The 26,660-nt window shown below is 40.3% G+C and overlaps 1 protein-coding gene across 6 annotated transcripts in view; it reads right to left on the bottom strand.

Annotated features, from left to right (window-relative positions):
• Positions 1-26,660, bottom strand: part of LOC139757844 (uncharacterized) — a 255,572-nt gene that overhangs the window by 23,806 nt on the left and 205,106 nt on the right. For all 6 annotated transcript variants that reach the window (XM_071678740.1, XM_071678743.1, XM_071678741.1 and 3 more), the window contains one exon: positions 6,266-6,538. In XM_071678740.1, the coding sequence (XP_071534841.1) occupies positions 6,266-6,538 (273 nt within the window). The remainder of the gene's footprint in view (positions 1-6,265; positions 6,539-26,660) is intronic.

Raw genomic sequence — 26,660 nt, 5'->3', positions numbered from 1 at the left:
TCCCCCTATCATACACACACATACATATTCATACTTGGTTTGCCTTCATCCATTCCTGTCGCTACCCCACCCCACAGGAAAACAGCATCGTTATCCCCTGCTTCAACAAGGTAGTACCAGGAATACAGACAAAAAAGGCCACATTCATTCACACTCAGTCCCTAGCTGTCATGTGTAATGCACCAAAACCACAGCTCTCTTTCCACACACAGGCCTCACAGACCTTTCCATTGTTTACCCCAGATGCTTCACATGCCCTAGTTCAGTCTATTGACAGCACGTGAACCAGGGAATGTGAAGCATCTGGAGTAAACCATGGAAAGATCTGTGGGGCCTGGATGAGGAAAGGGAGCTGTGGCTTCAGTGCATTACACATAACAGTTAGAGACTAAGTGTGAACAAATGTGGCCTTTTTTATTTTTTCTTTGTCTATTATTATCATTTTCTTTTATTACTATACTTAATTGCCATCTCCCGTGTTAGCGTGGTAGTGCAAGGAAACAGATGAGGAATGGCCCAACCCACCCACATACACATGTATATATACATAAACGCTCACACACGCACCTATACATACATACACATTTCAACGTATACATACATATATACATACATAGACATATACATATATACATACACAGACATATACATATATACACATGTACATATTCATACTTGCTGCCTTCATCCATTCCCGTCGCCACCCCACCACACATGAAATAGCATCAACCACCCCCTCTTTCCGGAGGTAGTGCTAGGAATAGACAAAAAAAAGGCCACAATCGTTCACACTCAGTCTACAGCTGTCATGTAGAATGCAACAAAACCAAATCTCCCTTTCCACATCCAGGCCCCACAGACCTTTCCATGGTTTACCCTAGATGCTTCACATGCCCTGGTTCAATCCGTTGACAGCACGTTGACCCTGGTATACCACATCGTTCCAATTCATTTCATTCCTTCCACGCCTTTCACCTTCCTATACGTATGTTCAGGCTCTGATCACCCAAAAACTTTTTCATTCCATCCTTCCACCTCCAATTTGGTCTCCTGCTTCTCCTTGTTCCCTCTACCTCTGAGACATATATCCTCTTTGTCAGCCTTTCCTCACACATTCTCTCCTTATGTTCAAACCATTTCAACTTTTTTCCCTAAAAAAATATTCACCATATCCTGTGTTTGTGAGGTAGCATTAAGAACAGAAGGCTGAACCTTAGACGGAAAAATGCTCACTTGGCTACAGCTCCCTGCCCTGTAGTTACTTTCTACAACAAGCAGGGATTACGTAGGCAGTATTCTTTTTCCCCTTCTTGTATGTGTGTGCACAAGAACAGTCTTATACCTACCATGGTGAACATCGTAAACAATCCATTTAGAAGTGCACAGATAAGCAAGCAAATAGCTTAGGATTCTCCAAGTTATGTGTATGTCAACACCTATATCACTGCAAGTCATTCAACATCCAACTCTTCATCACATGTTCACCACTTAATACATAATAAATGTCAGCCACACTATCATTGACTCTACCAACATGTAACTATTCATTTTCTGTTCAACTAATCATCACAAAATGCTTAATGTATATGCAATACAATGTGCTATGTAAAACTTTGGCTATACAGATGTACCTCAGCCATATGCTTAACCAAAGCATAAACAGTATCCAGCCCTACTTTTATCTCCAGCTCTTTTGAGATCAGTTAACTAGCTATGATTACAACCTGTGTATTTTCAGTGAAATGGCTGCCTAAACTCAATAACCAGTTCATCATTACATTCATTAGTATAATTAAGACCATTTTCTTCATATGTGATCACCACTTATTTCCTGCTTCAGCGAGGTAATGCAAGGAACAGACAAAGAATGGCCGCAATCATTCACTTCCATTCACTAACTGTCATGTGCAGGGCACAAAAACCACAGCCCTCTATCCACAACCAGGAACAAATATCCTTTCTAGGGTTTTCCCTAGCCATTTCATAAACCCTGGTTCAGTTCAATGATGGCATGTCCACCCCTGTATACCGCATAGTTCCAATTCACTCTATTCCAAGTAAGCCTTTCATCCTCCTGTATGTTCAGGCCCCGATCACTCACAATCTTTTTCAGTCCATTCTTCCAACGCCAATTTTCTCTCCTCTTTTATCAAACAAACACACAAATCTGACCCACCTCTAATGTGGGCACTAGTGCATGAAGTTGAAGCCCTGCTATCAATAAACTACATGCAGTGTGCATGTGCGTGTGTGTGTCTGTGTGCGTGTGTGTGTAATTACTTATCTGCAATTACTATTTGTATGGTACAGAAATAGTTTTACACTTGTGGTGCCCCATCTCTTGAAAATTCTCTACTGTCATATTAGCCATGTCCACAATCATTCTACTCCATACATCACTCATACTATAAAAGTACTTCTTTACATTTCTTTAAATAGATATTTTATTTGATTTCATGTTATGTCCTCTGGTTGCTCTATCCCTCTATCTCCAAAAGTATCTGCTCACAGTCCATATCATCAATGATTCAAAAACTTTTAAGGTTGTGATTAAGTCACCCATCACTCTTCTCTCCACCATAGTGGGTAAACCTAAAGCCTTTAGCCTCTCTGTGTAATGCAACTTTCTTAATTCTGGTACCATCTTTGTTGCCATACTCTGGACCTTCTGAATTGGCTCTGTTCTTCTTTAAGTATGGTGACCAAATTTGAAAAATAAATTCTCCTTTAAGTATGGTGACCACATTTGAAAAGTAAACTCTAGTTTTGGCTTTATGAAGGATATAAACAGCTTGCTACATATTTTCTTGTCCATTTTCATCAGCAGACAGCTTATCTCCTTTACTATTCTCCAAAACAGCAATTCAGCTAACATGTTAGGGACAATGTCAACTCCGAAATCCTTTGCTCACACAGAATCCTGAAGTTTATTTCCTGCAACATAATAGTTTTCCCTGAAGCCGCCTTTCATTCTGTTCCACCCTCTTTATTCTATATTTGCTTAGGTTCAACCACACATCAGACAAACGTTAGAGTCAGTTCAGGTTCCCTTGTAAGATGATGCAATCCTCCTCACTTTTTACTTCCTTTTTGACTTTTGCATCATCGGCAAACATATTCACATTCTTCAGGCAAGTCATTTTCCAAAAGAAGGAACAGAGAAGAGGTCCATGTGAGGATATTCCCTCAAAGGCCCAGTCCTCTGTTCTTAACGCTACCTCGCTATCGCGGGAAATAGCGAATAGTATGAAAAAAAAAAAAAAAAAAAAAAGATTAGTTAAGGTCCCAGAAAAGAACCCTATGGCACTCCAGTGGCTGACCTCCACCAATTTTGAGAAGGATCCTCTTAGTCCCCTAAAACAATGATAATTTTCAATATGACAAAGAGTCTCCTTATTCATGCCTGATATTTAAGCTCTTTAATCAGCCTCCCATGCAGAATTGTGTCCAATGCTTTCTGGCAGTCAATATACAAAACAATCTACTCATTCTTCCCTTTTGTCTAAATACAGCTCACTCACTCATGAAAATCCAAGAGGTTTGTTACACAGGCCCTCCTTTCCCTACAACCACCTTGCCTCTCACTTGGTTAATTCCCTCACTATAGAAAGGCATCTCTTTGCTTTCTATTTATCTTTTCTAGCACCTAACAGATCACTGTCAGGAGACTGATCTATAGCTCAGTGCCTCTTCCCAGTCTCCTTTTCCACTCCCATGGTACTTTGCCTTTCTCCAGGAACATCTTGAACAGTATTTCAAGCTGTCTGGCTTGTGCATCTTCACACATCCATAGAACATATGGTGAAATTTCATCGGGACCATGAGCCCCGTATGGGTCAAGACCTTTTAGTTTTCTGTTTATTTCTTTTCAAGGTATCTCAAAAGGTTTTCAAAGCCTCCTCCCAACCCATCTCATCAGTGACGGTGCTATTGTGTCTTCACTTTCTCACAACACTTTCCATGGTCTTCAACTTCATCCCTCACTTTCTCTACTTCCACCTATGATTCTATTTCTTAAATCTTCAAACAGCATCTACAAACTACTAATCTTTGGTGATTTATGCTTGGTCTCTTCCACATATTTTCTCTTTGTTGGTACTAGTGCTTAACCATATCTGCTTCCATTTCTAAAGGTCTTAAACTGATCCTCCTAAATAGCAGACCTAAAAATAGAGTTAGTTATGTTTTGCTTGTAAATATTGTATATCCTATCCTTTACTCACATTCATATTACTTTATGCTACTTTTATGAACATTTGCTCAATCTCATGTCAACCACTCACACTTTTATTTGGATACTCTTTAAAAGTGAAATTCTTTAACAATTTAATATACTGAATTTTGAAACAATGAGCATTTGATTTGAAACTGAGATTTCCCAACCCCTACCTTTTACCAAACTCCCAAGAATTAGCACAATCAGACTCAATATCCAAACGATATCATTTAAGGGCCCTTTCACACTTTACTCCCTCCCCTTACTTGTAGATAACGGGACCCTATAAAATCTCAAATCTCAATATGTGATCCAGGGAGGTCTCTCCACCAGCACCCGTGTGAATGTGTAAGCATTAGAGAGGCTTACAGAGATGATTTTTAATTTCTGCAAATACACATTGTACGTGTAATTATTTCAAATTACTTTGTGTGTTATGGGGAGCATTTTCGCACTTGTGTTGCCCAATCTCGTATATGTACCACATCTTTATTTTTGTGTACAGACCCACTTACATCCTAGCCTACGATAAGCCTATTTATTGATCAGCCCTGAGGTGAACTGACCTGCTGGGTTGGCTTTAGGCCTACTGCTGCACTCTGGATTCCCACCCAGAGGGCCCAAGTATGAATCATGGTTAATAAAGCTACATCACAGAAGCCCATGTGTGTGTATACTTAGCTATAATGAACATTAAACGTGCACAATGAAACAGAACTTTTAATAAAATCCTAGCATGAACATACTCAACAGCCATTTCCATGCAAAAGCAGTGACACCCTCCCAAACAAGCCAGTTTATAACTATTCATAAACCTCCAAACAAAGATACAGCCCACCTATCTCACCCTTCAGTACACTATAATCATATCTCTCCCCTGATCCCCAGCAAACTTTTCAAACAAAATATATTCACATTTGACTAAACAAACAATGAACAATTCCAACCCTCCTCCCAACCCAATCTTTATCTCCAGTCTGTAAGATAGAAACCCATCCAAAACAACACTTCCACATGACTATAAATCTTCCCTTTTTTTGTTTGTACTCGAGACTCGAGAGACAACTCACTACTTCAACAAAATCAAAATCAATTCAAAATATTACACGGACCCTAATGCCTAAGATACAACCTCAACATTGAAAATGGGCACTAACTCAGCTGCCAGGCACTCATCCCATCCAGATACACACACAGTGTTACCAAACTTCTTAAACAGCGTTTCTGGCCAGACTTGCTAAGTGTTGCAGGATTCTTTTACAAAGGGTCCGAAAGCACAATATTTATAGTATGTATATTCACTAACTGCAATGAAATGTAATAAAGAGCTGCAAGGCAGTATGTATTCCATCCACCTCTAGTAGGAGAAAGACATTCATGACAGCAACACAATATGCTGATAGTGTACAAGATCTCAATCCCTATGTTTATCAAATGGATATATATGACTAACATCCAATTAGCTCAACAATACAAGAGGATGAACCTATTCGCAGCATAATATACAGATAGTGTACAAGATATCAATCCCTACCTTTACTACATGGCTATATATGACTAATATCCCAGTAGCTCAACAGTACAAGATGAAGAACTACTCAGCAAACAGCATTTTCATCTAAGCAGTGATTGGAAATTGGAAATATGAATTTGAATTAAATATCTGTGAATTTTTCTTTTTCAGCACATACTTTATCAACAAGAATTATGTCAATGTTAAGAAAAAGAAGTATGAAGTTCAAGACTTTCTTTTTCTACTCTAAGACACTGCTGTTCATGTAATATGTATCTTAAGTGGCTTTTCACACACATACTTGACACATCCACATCATAAAACCTAATCAAATGCTCATATGAATTAACATATGCTTGCTGAAGTAACAAGTTGCATATCCACACCACTCATTAAAGGTAACAGATTACCTAAATCCATTTCAATGTTACCATGTCAACAACCCTTTATTTGTACAAAATGAAATAAAGAGGATGTCAAACTTTCCCACTCCAACTACATTACAAAAGGGAACAATTCATCATGAACTGAATTACCTTTCCCTTGGTCTGTCACGTGATGCCTGTGGAGGTAGAGGTCCTCTATGATCACGATCATCTCGAGGACCTGATCGATCAACTGGACGCCTATCATCACGTTCCCTCATGTCACGTCGTTCATCATAACGACCACCACCAACACCAGCTGGTCCACGTAGATCTTCACGTGCCCCACCACCACCATGACTACCATGACTTGCGTGACTACCATGACCACCACGCTCAAATCGTGCAGGTTCACTCCGATCGTAGTTCCGATCTTCGTTGTATCTGTTAGTAATAACTAATCTGTAGTTTCTTACAGTAATATGACATTAGGAATTTCTCCAACTGAATAAATAATAAATCCATATTTCTCCTAAGACTAAACATAACTGACCTTTTAACTATTAGCTCTTAGTCTTTACATTACTGACCTTGTTTTCAAAATTAATTCTACGACACAGTTACTAATGTTTTCAGCCTGGGTTAGCAAAAATGAGTGTCATCATTCAACTACCACCAAAAAAATAAGAAAGGATTTTCCATTCTATTTTCAATACTTCCTATCAATTAAGTGTTCCACAAAATCTAGCCTAGTCAATCCTCATATGCAATACTTAACAATCTATATTTTCAGTCATATGCAGATACAAGCAGATCTCCTGTCCACATATCTATAGTTCAAATAATCCAACATTTCAATTCCTGCACTAACACTCCTATGAAAATGGTGCGCAAGATTCAAGAAGTCGCCACTCCTTTTACAGTGCATTGCCGTAGCCTACTCCATACTAACCAATACCACCGTTTTGTCATTTTTCACAAAAATTGAAGCCATACAGCTCCATGCTTTTCTTAATTACTTTTGCCTTTAAAGTATCATTCAACACACATAGAAGTAATGGTGCCATATGTTGTGTAAGAACAAAATATGCTACACTTACCATTATGCATCAAGTTGAAATTCTACTGAAATCATACCTGAAATACTTGGTGTATAACCTTTGGAAGAATTACAGTGTTAGTAATGAAACCATACACTTATGAAACACTGACAAACTGTCAAGATTTTATAATGGAGGTGACTTGAATAAGGATATTGCTTTAATGTTCAGGACTCAAAGGCATTGCTCAGTGCAAAACAGTGAATGAATTTATATCAGCCAACCTCAATGAACTTCAACATTAGCTGTTTAAAAGAATCCCATTGAGGGTATTCCTATATCAACACTTGTTGGAAAAGACAAGCCAAGAACTAGAGGGTATATAAATGTTTACTCAATTTTTTCTATTCATCAATCCAGACTCAATTCCCATCACAATGGAGTGGATCACGTATACACACCCACTGTAAAATCACTCATCCCCCTTTTTATTTCTTCATCCCTTTGTATACATTAAAATCTTATTTTGCATTAGATAATATTCATTTACAGATAATAAACTTCAATAACATTTATAACTACATTAGGTAAAAAAAAAAAAAAAAAAAAAAGAAAGAAATGAAGCATTCAGTCTTCAGTCTGGGCCAACTGGACACATTAGTATCCATAAAATATAAAACATCAATTATTCAAGCACTAATCAGTGAAAAATTCAGGCTGCAGATGCTCTACCTGTGCACACGTTAAGATTTAACATCTAGTGGGTAAGATATCAAATTCTAATATCATGAACAATGGAGATTTAGTTAAGCTGAATGACATCAAAGTTGATGCTGATTTCAAAATGGTTTGTTTCGATGTTTCATCTTTGTTTACAAAAGGTTTAGTTGATGACCTATCTTAGAATTTGGTTGATGTCTAGAATAAGATTGATTTACCGGTTTCAAAGTCTGTTTTCAGTGAATCGATAAAACCGTGTATAATAGACTGCGCATTTCAATTCAATGGGCAATACTATGCTCAGAAATTAAGTATGGCAATAGGGAACCATCTTTCACCAGTAATAAATAATCTTTAAGTGGCATTATTTGAAACAAAATTTTTTATATTTTCTATCTTATTATACTTTGTCGCTGTCTCCCACGTTAGCGAGGTAGCGCAAGGAAACAGACAAAAGAATGGTCCAACCCACCCACATACACATGTATATACATACACATCCAGACAAACACATATACATCTCAACGTATACATATATATAAACACAGACATACATATATACACATGTGCATAATTCATACTGTCTGCCTTTATTCATTCCCATCACCATCCCACCACACATGAAATGACAACCCCCTACCCCCTCATGTGCGCGAGGTAGCGCTAGTAAAAGACAACAAAGGCCACATTCCTTCACATGCAGTCTCTAGCTGTTGTGTATAATGCACTGAAACCACAACTCCCTTTCCACATCCAGGCCCCATGGTTGACCCCATATGCTTCACATCCCCTGGATCCATCCATTGACAGCACGTCGACCCCGGTATACCACATCCTTCCAATCCACTCTATTCCTTGCACACCTTTCACCCTCCTGCATGTTCAGGCCCTGATCACTCAAAAGCTTTTTCAATCCATCTTTCCACCTCCAATTTGGTCGCCCACTTCTCATTCCCTCCACCCCTCACACATATATCCTCTTTGTCAATCTTTCCTCACTCATTCTCTCCATGTGACTAAACCACTTCAAAACAACCTCTTCTGCTCTTTCAACCACACTCTTTTTATTACCACAAATCTCTCTTACCCTTTCATTTCTTACTCGATAAAACCACTTCACACCACATATTGTCCTCAAACATCTCATTTCTAGCACATCCACCCTCCTCCACACAACTCTATCTATAGCCAATGCCTCACAACCATATACCATTGTTGGAACTGCTATTCCTTCAAACATACCCATTTTTGCTTTCCAAGATAACGTTCTAGACTTCCACACATTTTTCAATGCTCCCAGAACTTTCGCCCCCTCCCCCACTCTATGATTCACTTCCACTTCAATGGTTCCAACCACTGCCAAATCCACTCCCAGATATCTAAAACATTTCACTTCCTCCAGTTTTTCTCCATTTAAACTTACCTCCCAATTGACTTGTCCCTCAACCCTACTGTACTTAATAACCTTGTTCTTATTCACATCTACTCTCAGCTTTCTTCCTTCACACACTTTACCAAACTCAGTCACCAGCTTCTGCAGTTTCTCACATGAACCAGCCACCAGTGCTGTATCATCAGCAAACAACAACTGACTCACTTCCCAAGCTCTCATCCACAACAGACTGCACACTTGCCCCTCTTTCCAAAACTCTTGCATTCACCTCCCTAACAACCACATCCATAAACAAATTAAACAACCATGGAGACATCATACACCTCTGCCACAAACCAACATTCACTGAGAACCAATCACTTTCCTCTCTTCCTACACGTACACAAGCCTTACATCCTCGATAAAAACTTCTCTGCTTCTAACAAAATTTATATTTATTTATTTATTTTGCTTTGTCGCTGTCTCCCGCGTTAGCGAAGTAGCGCAAAGAAACAAACAAAAGAATAGCCCAATCACCCATATACACGTGTATATACATACACGTCCACACACGCAAATATACATACCTATACATCTTAACGTATACATATATATACACACAGAAATGCACATCTATATACATGTACATAATTCATACTCTGCCTTTATTCATTCCCATCACTACGCTGTCACACATGAAGTAACAACCCCCTACCCCTTCATGTGCACGAGGTAGTGCTAGGAAAAGACAACAAAGGCCATATTCATTCACACTCAGTCTCTAGCTGTCATGTATAATGCACCAAAACCACATCTCCCTTTCCACATCCAGGCCCTAAACAACTTTCTATGGTCTACCCCAGACACTTCACACGCCCTGGTTCAATCCATTGACAGCACGTTGACCCCAGTATACCACATCCTTCCAATTAACTCTATTCCTTGCACGCCTTTCACCCTCCTGCATGTTCAGGCCCTGATCACTCAAAAGCTTTTTCACTCCATCTTTCCACCTCCAATTTGGTCTCCAACTTCTCATTCCCTCCACCTCTGACACATATATCCTCTTGGTCAATCTTTCCTCACTCATTCTCTCCATTTTCACAAACCATTTCAAAACACCCTCTTCTGTTCTCTCAACCACACTCTTTTTATTACCAAACATCTCTCTTACCCTATTGTTACTTACTCGATCAAACCACCTCACACCACATACTGTCCTCAAACATCTCACATCCAGCACATCTACCCTCCTCTGCACAACTCTATCTATAGCCCATGCCTTGCAACCATATAACATTGTTGGAACCACTATTCCTTCAAACATACCCAATTTTGCTTTCCAAGATAATGTTCTTGACTTCCACACATTCTTCAACGCTCCCAGAACTTTCGCCCTCTCCCCCACCCTATGATTCACTTCCGCTTCTATGGTTCCATCTGCTGCCAAATCCACTCCCAGATATCTAAAACACTTCACTTCCTCCAGTTTTTCTCCATTCAGACGTACCTCCCAATTGACTTGTCCCTCAACCCTACTGTACCAAATACCCTTGCTCTTATCCACATTTACTCTCAGCTTTTTTTCTTTCACACAGTTTACCAAACTCAGTCACCAGCTTCTGAAGTTTTTCACATGAATCAGCCACCAGCGTTGTATCATCAGCAAACAACAACTGACTCACTTACCAAGCTTTCTCATCCACAACAGACTTCATACTTGCCCCTCTTTCCAAAACTCTTGCATTCATCTCCCAAACAACCCCATCCATAAACAAATTAAACAACCATGGAAACATCACACACCCCTGTCGCAAACCTACATTCACTGAGAACCAATCACTTTATTCTCTTCCCACACGTACAGATGCCTTACATCCTCGATAAAAACTTTTCACTGCTTCTAACAAAATTTATATTTATTTATTTATTTTGCTTTGTCGCTGTCTCCCGCGTTTGCGAGGTAGCGCAAGGACACAGACGAAGGAAATGGCCCAACCCACCCCCATACACATGTATATACATACGTCCACACACGCAAATATACATACCTATACATCTTAACGTATACATAAATATACACACACAGACATATACATATATACAAATGTACATAATTCATACTTTTTTTTTTTTGCTTTCCAAGATAACGTTCTAGACTTCCACACATTTTTCAATGCTCCCAGAACTTTCGCCCTCTCCCCCACCCTATGATTCACTTCCACTTCAATGGTTCCAACCACTGCCAAATCCACTCCCAGATATCTAAAACATTTCACTTCCTCCAGTTTTTCTATATTCAAACTTACCTCCCAATTGACTTGTCCCTCAACCCTACTGTACCAAATACCCTTGCTCTTATCCACATTTACTCTCAGCTTTTTTTCTTTCACACAGTTTACCAAACTCAGTCACCAGCTTCTGCAGTTTCTCACATGAATCAGCCACCAGCGCTGTATCATCAGCAAACAACAACTGACTCACTTCCCAAGCCCTCTCATCCACAACAGACTTCATACTTGCCCTCTTTCCAAAACTCTTGCATTCACCTCCCTAACAACCACATCCATAAACAAATTAAACAACCATGGAAACATCACACACCCCTGTCGCAACCTACATTCACTGAGAACCAATCACTTTCCTCTCTTCCTACACGTACACAAGCCTTACATCCTCGATAAAAACTTCTCTGCTTCTAACAAAATTTATATTTATATATTTATTTTGCTTTGTCACTGTCTCCCGCGTTAGCGAGGTAGTGGAAGGAAACAGACGAAAATGACCCAACCCACCCACATACACATGTATATACATACACGTCCACGCACGCAAATATACATACCTAAACATCTCAATGTACACATATATATACACACACAGACATATACATATATACAAATGTACATAATTCATACTTTTTTTTTTTTGCTTTGTCGCTGTCTCCCGCGTTTGCGAGGTAGCGCAAGGACACAGACGAAGGAAATGGCCCAACCCACCCCCATACACATGTATATACATACGTCCACACACGCAAATATACATACCTACACAGCTTTCCATGGTTTACCCCAGACGCTTCACATACCTTGATTCAATCCACTGACAGCACGTCAACCCCGGTATACCACATCACTCCAATTCACTCTATTCCTTGCCCTCCTTTCACCCTCCTGCATGTTCAGGCCCCGATCACACAAAATCTTTTTCACTCCATCTTTCCACCTCCACCTCTGACACATATATCCTCTTTGTCAATCTTTCCTCACTCATTCTCTCCATGCGACCAAACCATTTCAAAACACCCTCTTCTGATCTCTCACCCACACTCTTTTTACTACCACACATCTCTCTTACCCTTTCAGTACTTACTCGATCAAACCACCTCACACCATATATTGTCCTCAAACATCTCATTTTCAACACATCCACCCTCCTCCACACAACTCTATCTATAGCCCACGCCTCACAACCATATAACATTGTTGGAACCACTATTCCTTCCAGCATACCCATCTTTGCTTTCCGAGATAATGTTCTCGACTTCCACACATTCTTCAACACTCCCAGAACTTTTGCCCCCTCCCCCACCCTGTGACTCACTTCCGCTTCCATGGTTCCATCTGATATAACTAAAACACTTCACTTCCTCCAGTTTTTCTATATTCAAACTTACCTCCCAATTGACTTGTCCCTCAACCCTACTGTACCCAGCAACATTACTCTTACTCACATATACTCTCAGCTTTCTTCTTTCACACACTTTACCAAACTCAGTCACCAGCTTCTGCAGTTTCTCACATGAATCAGCCACCAGCGCTGTATCATCAGCAAACAACAACTGACTCACTTCCCAAGCCCTTTCATCCACAACAGACTGCATACTTGCCCCTCTTTCCAAAACTCTTGCATTCACCTCCCTAACAACCCCATCAATAAACAAATTCAACAAATCAACAACCATGGAGACATCACGCATTCCTGCCGCAAACCGACATTTACTGAGAACCAATCACTTTCCTCTCTTCCTATGCGTACACATGCCTTACATCCTCAATAAACACTTTTCACTGCTTCCAGCACTTGCCTCCCACAGAGCATCTCTATCAACTCTATCATATGCCTTCTCCAGACCCATAAATGCCACATAAAAATCCATTTGTTTTTCTAAATATTTCTCACATACATTTTTCAAAGCAAACACCTGATCCACAACACATCCTCTACCACTTCTAAAACCACACAGCTCTTCCCAAATCTGATGTTCTATACATGCCTCCACCTTCTCAATCAATACCCTCCTATATAATTTCCAGGAATACTTAAAAAACTTATACCTCTGTAATTTGAACACTCACCTTTATCCTCTTTGCCTTTGTACAATGGCCCTATGCATGCATTCCGCCAATCCTCAGGCACCTCACCATGAGCCATACATACAGTGAATAACCTAACCAACCAGACAATAACACAGTCACCCCCTTTTTTTAATAAATTTCACTGCAATACCGTCCAAACCCGCCACCTTACTGGCTTTCATCTTCCACAAAGCTTTCACTACCTCTTCTCTGTTTACCAAATCATTCTCCCTGACCCTCTCACTTCGCACACCACCTCAACCAAAACATCTTTTATCTGCCACTCTATCATCTAAAACATTACACAAATCTTCAAAATACTCACTCCATCTCCTTCTCACATGATCAGTGCTTGTTATTACCTCCCCATTAGCCACCTTCACCGATGTTTCCATTTGTTCCCTTGTCTTACGCACTTTATTTACCTCCTTCCAAAACTTCTTTTTACTCTCCCTAAAATCTAATGATACCCTCTCACCCCAACTCTCATTTAACCCTCTTTTTCATCTCTTGCACCTTTCTCTTAACCTCCTGCTTCCTTCTTTTATACATCCCCCAGTCATTTGCACTATTTCCCCGCAAAAATCATCTACATGCCTCTCTCCTCTTTCCCTAATAATCTTACTTCTTCATCTCACCACTCGCTAACCTTTCTAATCTGACCACCTCCCATTTTTCTCATACCACAGGCATCTTTTGCACAAGCCATCACTGCTTCCCTAAATACATTCCATTCCTCCACCACTCCCCTCACTTCCTTTGCTCTCACCTTTTTCCATTCTGCACTCAGTCTCTTCTGGTACTTCCTCACACAAGTCTCTTTTCCAAGCTCACTTACTCTCACCACTCTCTTCACTCCAACATTCTCTCTTCTTTTCTAAAAAACCTCTACAAATCTTCACCTTCGCCTCCACAAGACAATGATCAGACATCCCTCCAGTTGCACCTCTCAGTACATTAACATCCAAAAGTCTCGCTTTCACGCACCTATAAATTAAAACATAATCCTATAATGCTCTTAGGAAATCTCTCCTACTTACATAAGTACACTTATCTATATCTCTCTTTTTAAACCAGGTATTCCCAATCACCAGTCCTTTTTCAGCACAGAAGTATACAATTTATACTATTCTGTGGTTTTAAGTCCATTAATGTGACTCATCAACCATTATGCCTCTACATTTTTCTATATTTTTCTTTTTGATAACAAGCACTGACCCTGTACACCTTGACTTGTGTGTGAAATTATCAATTTCAATCTACTGGGAGGACATTTAACCCTTGTGGGACTTCATTTCTTGACCATTCTCTACAAACATACGAATTTTTATATTTCTGTTTGCTGTCCATATTTACCTCATCCTCATTCCATTTATTCCATTCACCTATCACTCATACTAAAAAAGTACTTCATCATTTTCAACAACCTTTGGTTGCAGGTTGCTCTATATCTACATCTCTTGAAGTAATGCTCACTGTCAAAGGTTGTGATCATGTCTCACCTCACTCCTTTCTCTTCTATGAAGGACAAGTTTAAGGCCTCAAGCCTTTCCCTGAGCGTATGTAACTAACTATTTGTGCTGTACAAGAAAAGAGTCTTACCCTCACGAAGCTTCATATCTTTAACACTCTTTATAAAACAATTTCTTATATTTCTGTACACAGTCTACATTAACCACTTCTTCAGTCATTTCATTCCATTCATCCACTACTCTTATTCTATGGAAGTACTTCTTCAAATCTTTGTTAACTTTCTTGCTTAATTTCACATACATCCAGTGGCTGTTCTATCCTTACATGTCTCAAAGAACTGATCACTGTCCTTGTCATCAATGTTTGGAAAAAAAATTGCTGTGATTTAGTCATCCCTCACTCTTGTATCTTCGAAGAGGGGAAAATTAAGGCCTCTAGTCATTCTCTTATAACACCTCTCTTAATACTGACATCATCTTGGTTACATTCCTCAGCTACCTTATTTATGATACCACCTATGTCACTTTCTTAGGGACTTTTTCTGCTAGCTCTCAATGCTTTTTTAGGTGCTATGACCAAACTTGAGGAGGAGCCTATACTAGTTTTGGTCTCATTATGATATGAACAGCTTGCTGATTATTTCCTTACCCATGAATGTTAAAGCAATTCTAATATATGTTAACAGACAGTTAGTCCCCTTAATATTCTTTGGCAACAGGTTACGGAGGAAGTTAACTCTCAAGTCTCTCTCACAAAGAGATTCCCGCAGTTCATTTCCTGCTTTAAAGAAAATATCTATCTATCTATCTGTATCTTTGACACCTGTTCCAACTGGAACTCTCTCAAAGGGGTGGCCATGGCAACAGTCTCCATAACTAAAGACCTCCAGTGCGACTTCTCAGCCTTTAAAGCCTCACCATTAACAGGCCACTAGCGGAGGGCAAGTCTGGCACAGTGTTTGCAGAGGCTTCAATGGAAATATCATGGCCTTCTTTCTCTATGACCCATCTCCAGGGCTTTAAATTCCCTCGGGTTAAGTTCCTCAACTACATACCAAAACCAACTTCAGAGATGGTGTGTGTAATTACATATTTGTACTGTGTGGAGAGGGCATTTTACACCTGTGGAAACCCACCTCTTGACCATTCTGTACTATTACACAACTTTTTAAATTCTATATGCTGTCTGCATTACTAATGTCTGCATTCATTTTTTTTGATCCACAACTCATACCATAGAGCAATTTGTGTTTTTTCAAGTTTCTTGCATAATTTCATTTTTGCCCTTTGGTTGTTCTCATCCTACATCTTTCAAGGAACTGTTCACTGCATTATCAATGTCATTTAATAAATCAATGTATGTAATTAGGTCACCCTTTACTCCTTTCTAATCTACACTTGACAAATAATAGGCCTCTCTTAATTCTGGCAAAACCTCCTTTTGGCTCTTGTCAGGAATTCTATTAGCTCTGTGCTTCTTTATATGTGGAGACCAAACTTGAAAGGCAAATTCCAGGTCTATCCTTATGAACAATGAGATGAGCTTCCTGAATATTTCCATATCTCTGAACTTGAAGCAATTCTAATACTTGCTGGCAGACAGTTGGTCTCTGTTACAGTTTCCCAAAGGTAGGACTCTTAGTAACAAGTCAGAGATGGTGCTGACAATAAACAGCTGGTCTCAATTACAGTTTTCCAAAGGTAGGACTCTAGTAACAAGTCAGGGATGGTGCTGACAATAAACAGTTGGTCTCTATTACAGTTTTCCAAAGGTAGGACTCTAGTAACAAGTCAGGGATGATGCTGACAAAGTCTTTCTCACACAGATTCCTGCGGTTTATACCTTCTTTCACTGTGATCCATCCTCATAATCTTTAATTTACTAAGGATCTACTAAGGGCGAAATTCATCAACTACATATCACACCAACTTTGGAGTATGTCTAGGTCCTATTGTAAGTTGGTGTAACCCTCCATGCTTTTCAGTACCCCTCATGACCATTGCAACATCTGCAAACATATTCAAGTAGGAGTCCATACCTTCAGGCAAGTCAGTTACATTTATCTAGAAAAGCAAAGGTTCTATAACACAATCCCACAGCAATCTGTTCATGATCTAAACCCATTTGAGTCTCCTACTTATTCCTGCCTGGTGATCTGGCTTCTTGAGGAAAAAAGTTTTCCATGCAGTTTAAGGTCAATATCATGGCAGTACAAATACAAACTTATCCCTGGGGATAGGGGAGAAAGAATACTTCCCACGTATTCCCTGCGTGTTGTAGAAGGTGACTAAAAGGGGAGGGAGCGGGGGGCTGGAAATCCTCCCCTCTTGTTTTTCTTAATTTTCCAAAAGAGGGAACAGAGAAGGGGGCCAGGTGAGGATATTCCCTCAGAGGCCCAGTCCTCTGTTCTTAACGCTACCTTGCTGATGCGGGAAATGGCGAATAGTTTGAAAAAAAAAAAAAAAAATACAAACTATCCACCCAAACCTTTCTTTTGTCCATTACTGACCTCACTTTCCCATGGAAATCTAAAAGTGTGGTTACAGTGGAAGTCATCCACTTCCTTTTGCTTTGATTACCTTTTCTAGTGCCTTACAAACCACACTCACCTGGCAGACTGGTTTATAATTCACATTACAATAGAGATAGAGAATGAATGTGAGCAAATAAGGCCTTTTCTTCATCTGTTCCTGGTGTATCTCACTAACATGGAATATGGCAAACAATTCTATTCCTCATTCATCTGTTTATTATACTAACTTGCTCAAGAGGAAAAATGGAGGACAAGTAGGAAAGGTACAAAGATCGCAAACATTTCAAATCCTAAGTCAGAGGGCAAGGTCAACAGTTATATATTAAGTGCAAATACAATGGTGGGTTCTTGCAATGAACAGTGAAGTAGTGAAGGAGAGATGGATAACTCGACAATTTTAAGGCCATCAACAAAACCATTTATTGTACAGCAGATGCTTGGGATATTGTTACTTGGTCCACACTTAATAAGGCCTAACAATGTCCACTAAAAGAACTTAACAACATTGATTCACCAGATGTATTGGTGGGTTTTCTAATCAACCAGTATAAGGTGCGGGCAGATCTCCTAAACCATGGCAAACATATGTAAAATACTGCTTCCAAGGAATTAGGCAGACATCATTGTGACATGGATGAACAGAGACAGTAATGCTCCTGTCATGCAAGTAGTGATACATTAGTCACTGAAATCCCTTTAAACTTTCAAGCCAGAAGATAAGGAATAAAGTGATGAGGATAAACATCCTGCGGAGATTACCATGAAAAAGAAATACAGCTCACTCGTCATCGTATCAATTTTCTAGGGATGAATAGCTTTTTGAGTTTACAAAATGTGCAATCTACCTATCTATATTTTTCATGCCTGTTCCTTTCAGCAACTCCATTATGGGAATGGCTATGACAGAAGAGACTCCACAACTGATAAACTTCATTGGTGCTTTATCTTTCAAATCTAAGAAAAGCTGATCAAAGCGCAGTCAATATAGTTGAAACAACGAATGTAGCATGAAATGCTTGAAAGGTCACAAAGACCTGCCCAGGGCCAGCCAAGGAAAGTAAATCCAAGGCCATCACAAAGCTTAATACAAAGGTTACTGGGGCCAAAGTTAATTTATCATTAATGGTAACCTTCCTATTGCTTTTATCATTATTCTTATACTTAATAAAGTTCAAAATAACAACCATTCCTAACTTGTTACCTTCACCTTTGCCACCCCAGATTCAGCCTCACTTTCATACACTGTTTACACCTTTCCAGCCACACACATCACTCCTCATACTACATTTCTTTAATTGTTCCTGTGTAATCTATATTTTTTACAATGAAAGTGAAAACATAGAAGGTATTTGAGCTTTGCAAAACATGATAATGTGATCACTGTATGCATGTTACAGTGCGAGTTTTACACTCAGTGTTACTCCATCTCTTAAACACTATATACATGTATTGTGACTTTACTACTATGTATGTATAACCAAGCACATTCACATAAACACACAATCAAACTCTCCAGGAGGTCATATGCATGTTTGTAACATTCCTGAGTTGCCAAAGGAATACAGTGTCGGCGGAAAGAAATGACACCTACAATGAAAACGAAGAGCAAAAATGGGAAATGGGAAATAGGGGAAAAAAATGATCAATCACGGTATATTCGTTCATCCTAATACCTCGTGATGTCTCCTCTGAGCTTCCTAACTTCTTCAAGACGGTCTGGCATGCTCCTGGCCAAGGATCTGAAGAATTCCTTGTCAATATTTTTCCACACCTTGTTGACTGCCTCTTTTAGGCATGGGACGGACATCGTCTGGATAAGGGATAACTCATGCTTGATGCATGCCCAGGCATTCTCAATCAGGTTGAGATCTGGGGAATTTCCTGGACACTCAAGCACTTTGATGTTTGTGTCCTCCAGCCACTTTTTGATGAGGTCTGAGCCATGACAAGGGGCCCCATCATGCATAAACACGCCTTCGGGCCAATGAAGGTCATAGAAATGGTGCATGTGATCCTTCAGCACATCCAAATAATTTGCAGCACACATTGTCTCGTTTTTAGGGAGAAAAAATAAGTCCCCAGCTCCGTTGGCGCCACTGAAAATTCCCCAAACCATCAGTGGAGGAGGGTGTTTGACGACTTTTGCGGTGCATCTAGAATGGTAGCGGTTGGAGTTTGGGCTTCTGCGGCAGCGCTTAACACAAACATGTACTGTCTTGAAGATCTATTCATCGGAGAAACAGGTCTGCATCCATTTCTCTGGGGTCCAGTCTTAGTATCTTCGTGCAAATTGAAGTCTACGGCGCTTCATGCCGGCTGTTACAAGTGGCTTCACTGCTGCGTGTCGTGACGGGAGGTGGAGGTGACGCTGCAAGCATTCGCAAATGGTGCAGGTAGCAACGTTTCCTAGCAGCTCAGGGTACATTTTCTTGAGTTCTGTGGACGTAATAAACGGGTTTTTCAACACTTCATGCCGTAGAATATTGTCTGTCTTCTGAGAGGTTTTTCTTGGCCTCCCAGAGCATGGTTTAGGGACAGGAACCTGGTTGGGGGCAAGCGCCCTGCCGGCAGCAAGAAGCCTGAAGACGGTTGACGGAGAACGTCCAACTTGGGCAGAAATATCTTTAATGGAGACGGTTTCCTCCCTCAAAGCGAGGATACAGGACCTCTCCTCCTTCGACGTCATGGTTCAACACATATTTACTGATGTGGGGCACTATGGGGACACAAAATGAGGTTGGGCAGGTATCTGGGAGGTAGCACATGCAGGAGTGCTAAAATGACATGTCCACACACCGCAGTTTTTTCAGGCAACTGGGGCAGTCAGTCACCCTGGGATACACTTGAGGCATGAAAACAAGCCAGATGTCGCCAGAGAGAGCCACCGCTAACATAAGGTAGTTTGTGGCAGTCTTTTTTGAGACGTATTTCCCCTTTCATTTCAATGGGATGTGTTATTTCTTTCCGCCGACACTGTAGGTAAATATATTTCATGCCAAAGGTAAGAACTGGAACAATTATGGAAATGCAATTGAAACATTTAGTAACTAAGGCGACACAAACCAACTCAAATCAAACAAATGAAAAATTTTGAAGACGCAAGGAAGTGGTACACCCTGCCAACATTGCTGCTACCAAATGTGACCCCATTGCCCTATAAAATATTGGAACTAGCTTTTACCATTAATTCAGTATACAGCCAGGTCATAGCAATAACAGAGGCCTAGCAGATAAATCCTCTACATTTGTACCATGAGTGACAACATTCTCTTCCACCACCTTCGCACATCAAAGCATGGGGGAGATGTGGCACTCTTTTGTCCCAATGACATGCACAGCTCAGCTGACAATTAACAAGCCTGGGGGTCTAAGGAATTATGGGTTAAGGTTTTGCCCACACTGAATCCATGTCAGGATGGAACCATCATTTACTGCCTGGTCTACCACCCACTGTGCTCACTGACAAGGGAGGCACTTACGGAACACATTACTTGCACCTCTGACATAATCAGGACAAGGAACCCTTTTTCCAAGCTTGTGATAAATGGAGATTTCAATAAGACAGACACGAACATCCTCCAAGAACAACTACATTTACCTCAGACTGTTCACTTTCCCATACATGGTCAAAAAACTCTTGACCTGACTCTTACTAACATGGCTGACCACTAACTACTACCAGAGCCTCTTCCTCTCTCGGACACAGTACTCATTTATAAGTGTTGTGGTACCCCCCACACCTCATTACCTTAAAAAGACAAGCAGGAAGTGACACCAAAACTTATCAGCCACTTACCAACTCAGCAAAGCAAAATCTTGGTTGGTGGGTGTATTAATACATCATTACTGTACTGAGGTGACTGGGGAAGATGATGGTGAAATAATGTGGGGAAAAAGTATCATGAAAGCAGACAAGCCTACCAACATTTCTTTCCCATGAATATGGTAATACTAAACTCCCTAGATCCTCCTCCTCATTAAGCAGATCATGCAAGAGTGAAATTGAGCATCCCACAGTCAGAAAAACATCATCAACAAGCAACAAAGTGCAATATGAAGTAAAGGCTGAGAAGAAGTGCTATTACCCAAACAAGGAGCAACATTTCAAGCAGGACAACAAGGACTTTTTGCCAACAATTACTAAAACTCGACATCAGCTCCCTCTGAGCATATGCACAAACCCCACCTCCCTGAACAAAGCTGAGGAGTAATAAGTAGCTAGGCATCTTCAGCACCTTAAAATCTGATGGTCAAAAACTACACCCACAAATCTTACAATGAAGCTATACAAGGAATTCTCCCACGAATTAGCTACACCACTAACCAACATAATTAATGCTTCAACCGAAGTCTAAATGCCCCAAGGCTTGGAAGACAGCATAGATCACCCCACTACCCAAATCCACCAGCGCAGAATCTCTTGACAGCTCACGAACTGTAGCAATCACCCTAACTCCCAGGTTAATTTGTGAAAGTTCTGAGTTTGACTGGGCCTATGCTGACATTGCTGATTCAAAAGACCCACAGTAATTTCATTCTTATCTATTCTTATAAATAAATAAATAGATAATAAATAAATAAATAGATAAATAAATAAAAGAGGTAGTGAAAGCTTTGCGGAAGATAAAAGCCAGCAAGGAAGCGGGTTTGCATGGTATTGCTGTGGAATTTATCAAAAAAGGGGGTGACTGTGTTGTTGACCGGTTGGTGAGGATATTCAATGTATGTATGGTCAATGGTGAAGTGTGGTTTCAGAAGTGGTAGAGGATCCTCTACCACTTCTGAAACCAAACTGCTCTCCCCCAATCTGATGCTATGTACATGCCTTCACCCTCTCAATCAATACCCTCCCATATATTTTCCTAGGAATACTCAACAAACTTATACATCTGTAATTTGAACACTCACCTTTATCCCCTTTGCGTTTGTACAATAGCACTGTGCATGCATTCCGGCAATCCTCAGGCACTTCACCATGAACCATACATACAATGAATATCCTCATCAACCAGTCAACACCACACTAACCCCCTTTTTTAATAAATTCCACTGTAATTTGGAAACATGAATTCTTCCTGTACAATTCACAGCCTTTTCAAGCCTCCTAATCTTCGTTTATCACAATTTGGAGAAATCTAAGACCTTGATGGCACTCACCTTCGTAAACTTCATTTCGGCTTTCTGTATACCATAACATCATCATATAGAAAGCCATCAACCTTGTCTCGTGGCTGGTGAACTTCCTGACCAGGGGACACCAAACCGTCCGCTTTAGGGTAGGTACATCAGCATCAATACCCCTAACATGCTGTGTATCAAAGAGTATCCAGATGGGGCCACTATGCTTCCTCATCCTTATCAATAATGCCCTGAAGGATACATACCAACACTGGAAGTATGTAGATAACTCAACCTTTGGCATCACTACTAAAAACAACTCTCCTGACTTCAGTGCCCTTCAGAAACCTACAAGAGTGGACTACAGCCAATGTCATTAATAACCCACCTCACCAAGACTGTGATGATGAACATCAACCTAGGAACAGACAATATCCTGTTGCCGGACATCATACTAGGCTCTGACATCCTCAATGCAGTAAGAGACTTCAAACTGCTTGGTGTCACAACAGACAATGGTTTGAACTGAAAAAGTCATGTTATCACTACCATCAAAGTAACCTCATACCACCTATGTCTTCTCTGCCAACTGAAATCACTAGGTGTCCCACCAACTGAGCTTAAGAATGTCTATACCTTCTTCATTAAACCTATGCTCGTCTACACTTCCCCAACCTGGTCCTCTTTACTAACAGCTACATAGAAGGACCAGCTAGACAGAGTGCAGAAAAGGAAATGCAAAATCATCCTGGGCTCTTCTTCCACCATCTACTAAGAGGCCCTCATTTTGTTGAACCCGTCCATCATCTTCGACCAACGTGGGCAGTTCACATGGCAGTATGGCAATAAACTGCTGACACACCAGTCATAGACACATCCTCCCTTGATGCCACTCCACCACAGACTGCCATTTGTTGCCACCATCAACCTGTTCCAATCAGAGCTCATACAGACTGACATACGACTAAAAGTTCTATAATTACTACATTGAACTTTTTAACAATCCATGAACAATGCATAGCTTTATAAGTGAACAGATTAGTTTCCTGTTAATCTGAGGGTGTTCCAATTGGAACATACATCAGATATACAGATAGATAGAAAGACTGAGAAAACAATTCATCAAGACCAATCAAAATCATATGGTATAGCTCCATAGGTGTTTGCAAGCCTGAGTCTTAGAGGGTTGTCGTAGGGAGATAGAAGGATAGAAGGATGATAGATTGAAGAGAATTCTACACCTCTTTCTTCATGAGGGAAGGAAGGCATCGCAACGGTCAATCCTCATGTCGCTGATCACCACACAGAATCTGTGGGAAGCTGCAGGCGCCAAGGACGTGCCATGGACCCCAAGCCTCGGTGGCAGGAGCACCAGAAGGCTGCTGGAGACATCGCTATTCGAAATGATACCTGCCGAAGGGGAAGAGGGGCAGCTGCATCACCGACGGGCGACGGAAAGGCATGAGTGGTGAGAGAGAGGGAGTTGCATGGTCAGCTGCCTCAGGAGCAACATTCATTACTGGGACAAAGTAAACCCCAGCAGATATGGAATGATTGGCCCACACTAGGAATGCGTCTATCATCATGGTGCTCAGGTTAACAGCTGATGTTAATGTTAACAGCTGGTGTTAATGTTAACTACTGGTGTTCATTCCAAGAGCTTGGTGTTGATGTTAACAGCTGGTGTTGATGGTTACAGCTGTTGTTTATGTTTACAGCTGGTGTTTATGTTTACAGCTGGTGTTCATGTTTACAGCTGGTGTTAATGTTTACGTCTGGTGTTGCTGCGCTTATCAAGCATACCAGGATCGAATCCCGTTGACAGGATCTGGTGCGTAGATCTGCAGCCAGACAGTTTCGTAAGAGATGTGTTTACCAGGCGATGATGATGATGATGATGAGGACTTATGCAAATCTAACCAGGAAACCTTGGGAGCTAATGTTGCAAATCTAACACAGGAAACCTTGTGAGCTAATGTTGGGGGGGGGGGGGGGGGGGGGGGGGGGGCTGTTTAGTAGTTGAGGGGGTGGGGGTTGGGGGGGTCTAATAAGCAAGGGTTACACATGCGAGCTGCCAGAACTCATGTCACAGATTACGTTAATTACATCGCTTTTCCTCTACCTTCCGTGTAATTGTGATCAACATGACACTGAGTAGATTTACGTCTTACCTCTCCCAGGAATATATGGAAAGTATATGTGAATGGGTGGCGACGGGAATGGATGAAGGCAGCAAGTATGACTATGCACATGTGTATAGATGTATAAGTCTGTGTATATATATGTATGTATATGTTGAAATGTAGAGGTATGTATATGTGCGTGTGTGGGCGCTTATGTATATACATGGGTATGTGGGTGGGTTGGGCCATTCTTTCGTCTGTTTCCTTGCGCTACCTCGCTAACGCGGGAGACAGCGATAAAGTATGATAAAAAAAAAAAAAAAAAAAATAAAACAAGACTGACTCTGTGAACATCCATGTATACCTGCCAACCTGGTTATCTAAATTACATTATCCATATCCTTATCCAAAGTGTGGAAATATCCAGCTCATCCTAATTCTAAGCTCATATATAATGAGTTAACTAGCAAATACCATGGACTTCCAGTTCTGTAATATCTATAATACTTTAGCTGTATATTTTCAACCAAATGGCTGCCTACATCAATAATTCATCATTAATCTATGGCTGCCTACATCAATAATTCATCATTAATCTATCTACTTACACCCCATTCTAAGCCAGGTACTCATTAATTGACCAAGGCCCATGTAAAACACCACCTGGTTTTGCTGTAGGCTGATTTCATCTCCAGGCAGACCTGTGCTGATTCATGGTCAGTAAATCTAACCACAACACCACAGAATCCTATAATGAATAAGACATGTACTGTTGAACTTTTCTGCTCAAAGAGATGTAAAGTTCCAGAATTCAGTAAGGGTTTGATCCTGTTTCATATTCAGGATTATAATATGTTTCATAAACCCTTGTCTTGCAAGCAATTTATGCCTTAAGCAAATGCATATATTTCCTAATGTTTCTGAAAAACTGTTGTTTCTCAAGGGAAGAACAATTTCACTCATCAGAAAAATCCTATAAAAATGTGAAAACACCACAGAAACAATTGAAACAGGCCTTAACTCATGCCAGAAGAAATAGAAATTCTGGTGCAGAAATATGTTGTGGTAGTAATAAATACTACACAGCTTAGTGGCAACACATCTTGACTTTCACCACGTCATTCATGTAGCATTTAGATGCACATGATTCTTTATGCTAACAACTAAATTTTCTATAAAAACGAAAATGAACCAGGGCATATGAAGAGGCAGGGAGACAACACAGAACCTTTTTGTGGGCCCTGTTTGTGGACAGAGGTCTGTAACTTGATGCACTACACATGACAGCTAGAGAAAGGATGTGAGCAAATGAGGCCTTTCTTTTATGTTTCTGGGTCTACCTTACTAATGTGGGAACCGTCAAAAAGGTATAAGAAAAAAGAAAGAATTTTCATGAGCAAAAGCAATAAATCAGTACTGAGTAGACTCATGATCAGTAAGGAGCAAATACTGCTCAATGTCACCAACATTTAACAGTCTACTATAACTTTCTCCTCATGCCATTGTGAAGGGTAAATAAATTACAAGTGTAACTGTTGTATATGGAGGCCTTAAGCACCTTATGCCACTACCATAGATCAGTTGAAATTCAACTGTCACAAAATCATGAATCACTGATTGAGAAGTCCCCTTTACCAGGCAAAACAGTCAGGTCTAGTTGAAATGCTAGCCTTTCTAATCATAGTTACCACTTCTGCCCTCTTCTTCATTTATTTACTCATCTCAAAAGACCAAACAGTTATGCATAATTTGCTAAAGGCATACCACTTGGATCCAAAGCCATATTCACTTTTTAACAGCACAGCCATCAACAAATATAAACCTTTATA

This window comes from Panulirus ornatus, chromosome 28 (genome assembly GCF_036320965.1).
Source record: "Panulirus ornatus isolate Po-2019 chromosome 28, ASM3632096v1, whole genome shotgun sequence".
Classification (NCBI taxonomy): domain Eukaryota; kingdom Metazoa; phylum Arthropoda; class Malacostraca; order Decapoda; family Palinuridae; genus Panulirus; species Panulirus ornatus.
This window is presented reverse-complemented; position numbering and strand designations above follow the sequence as displayed.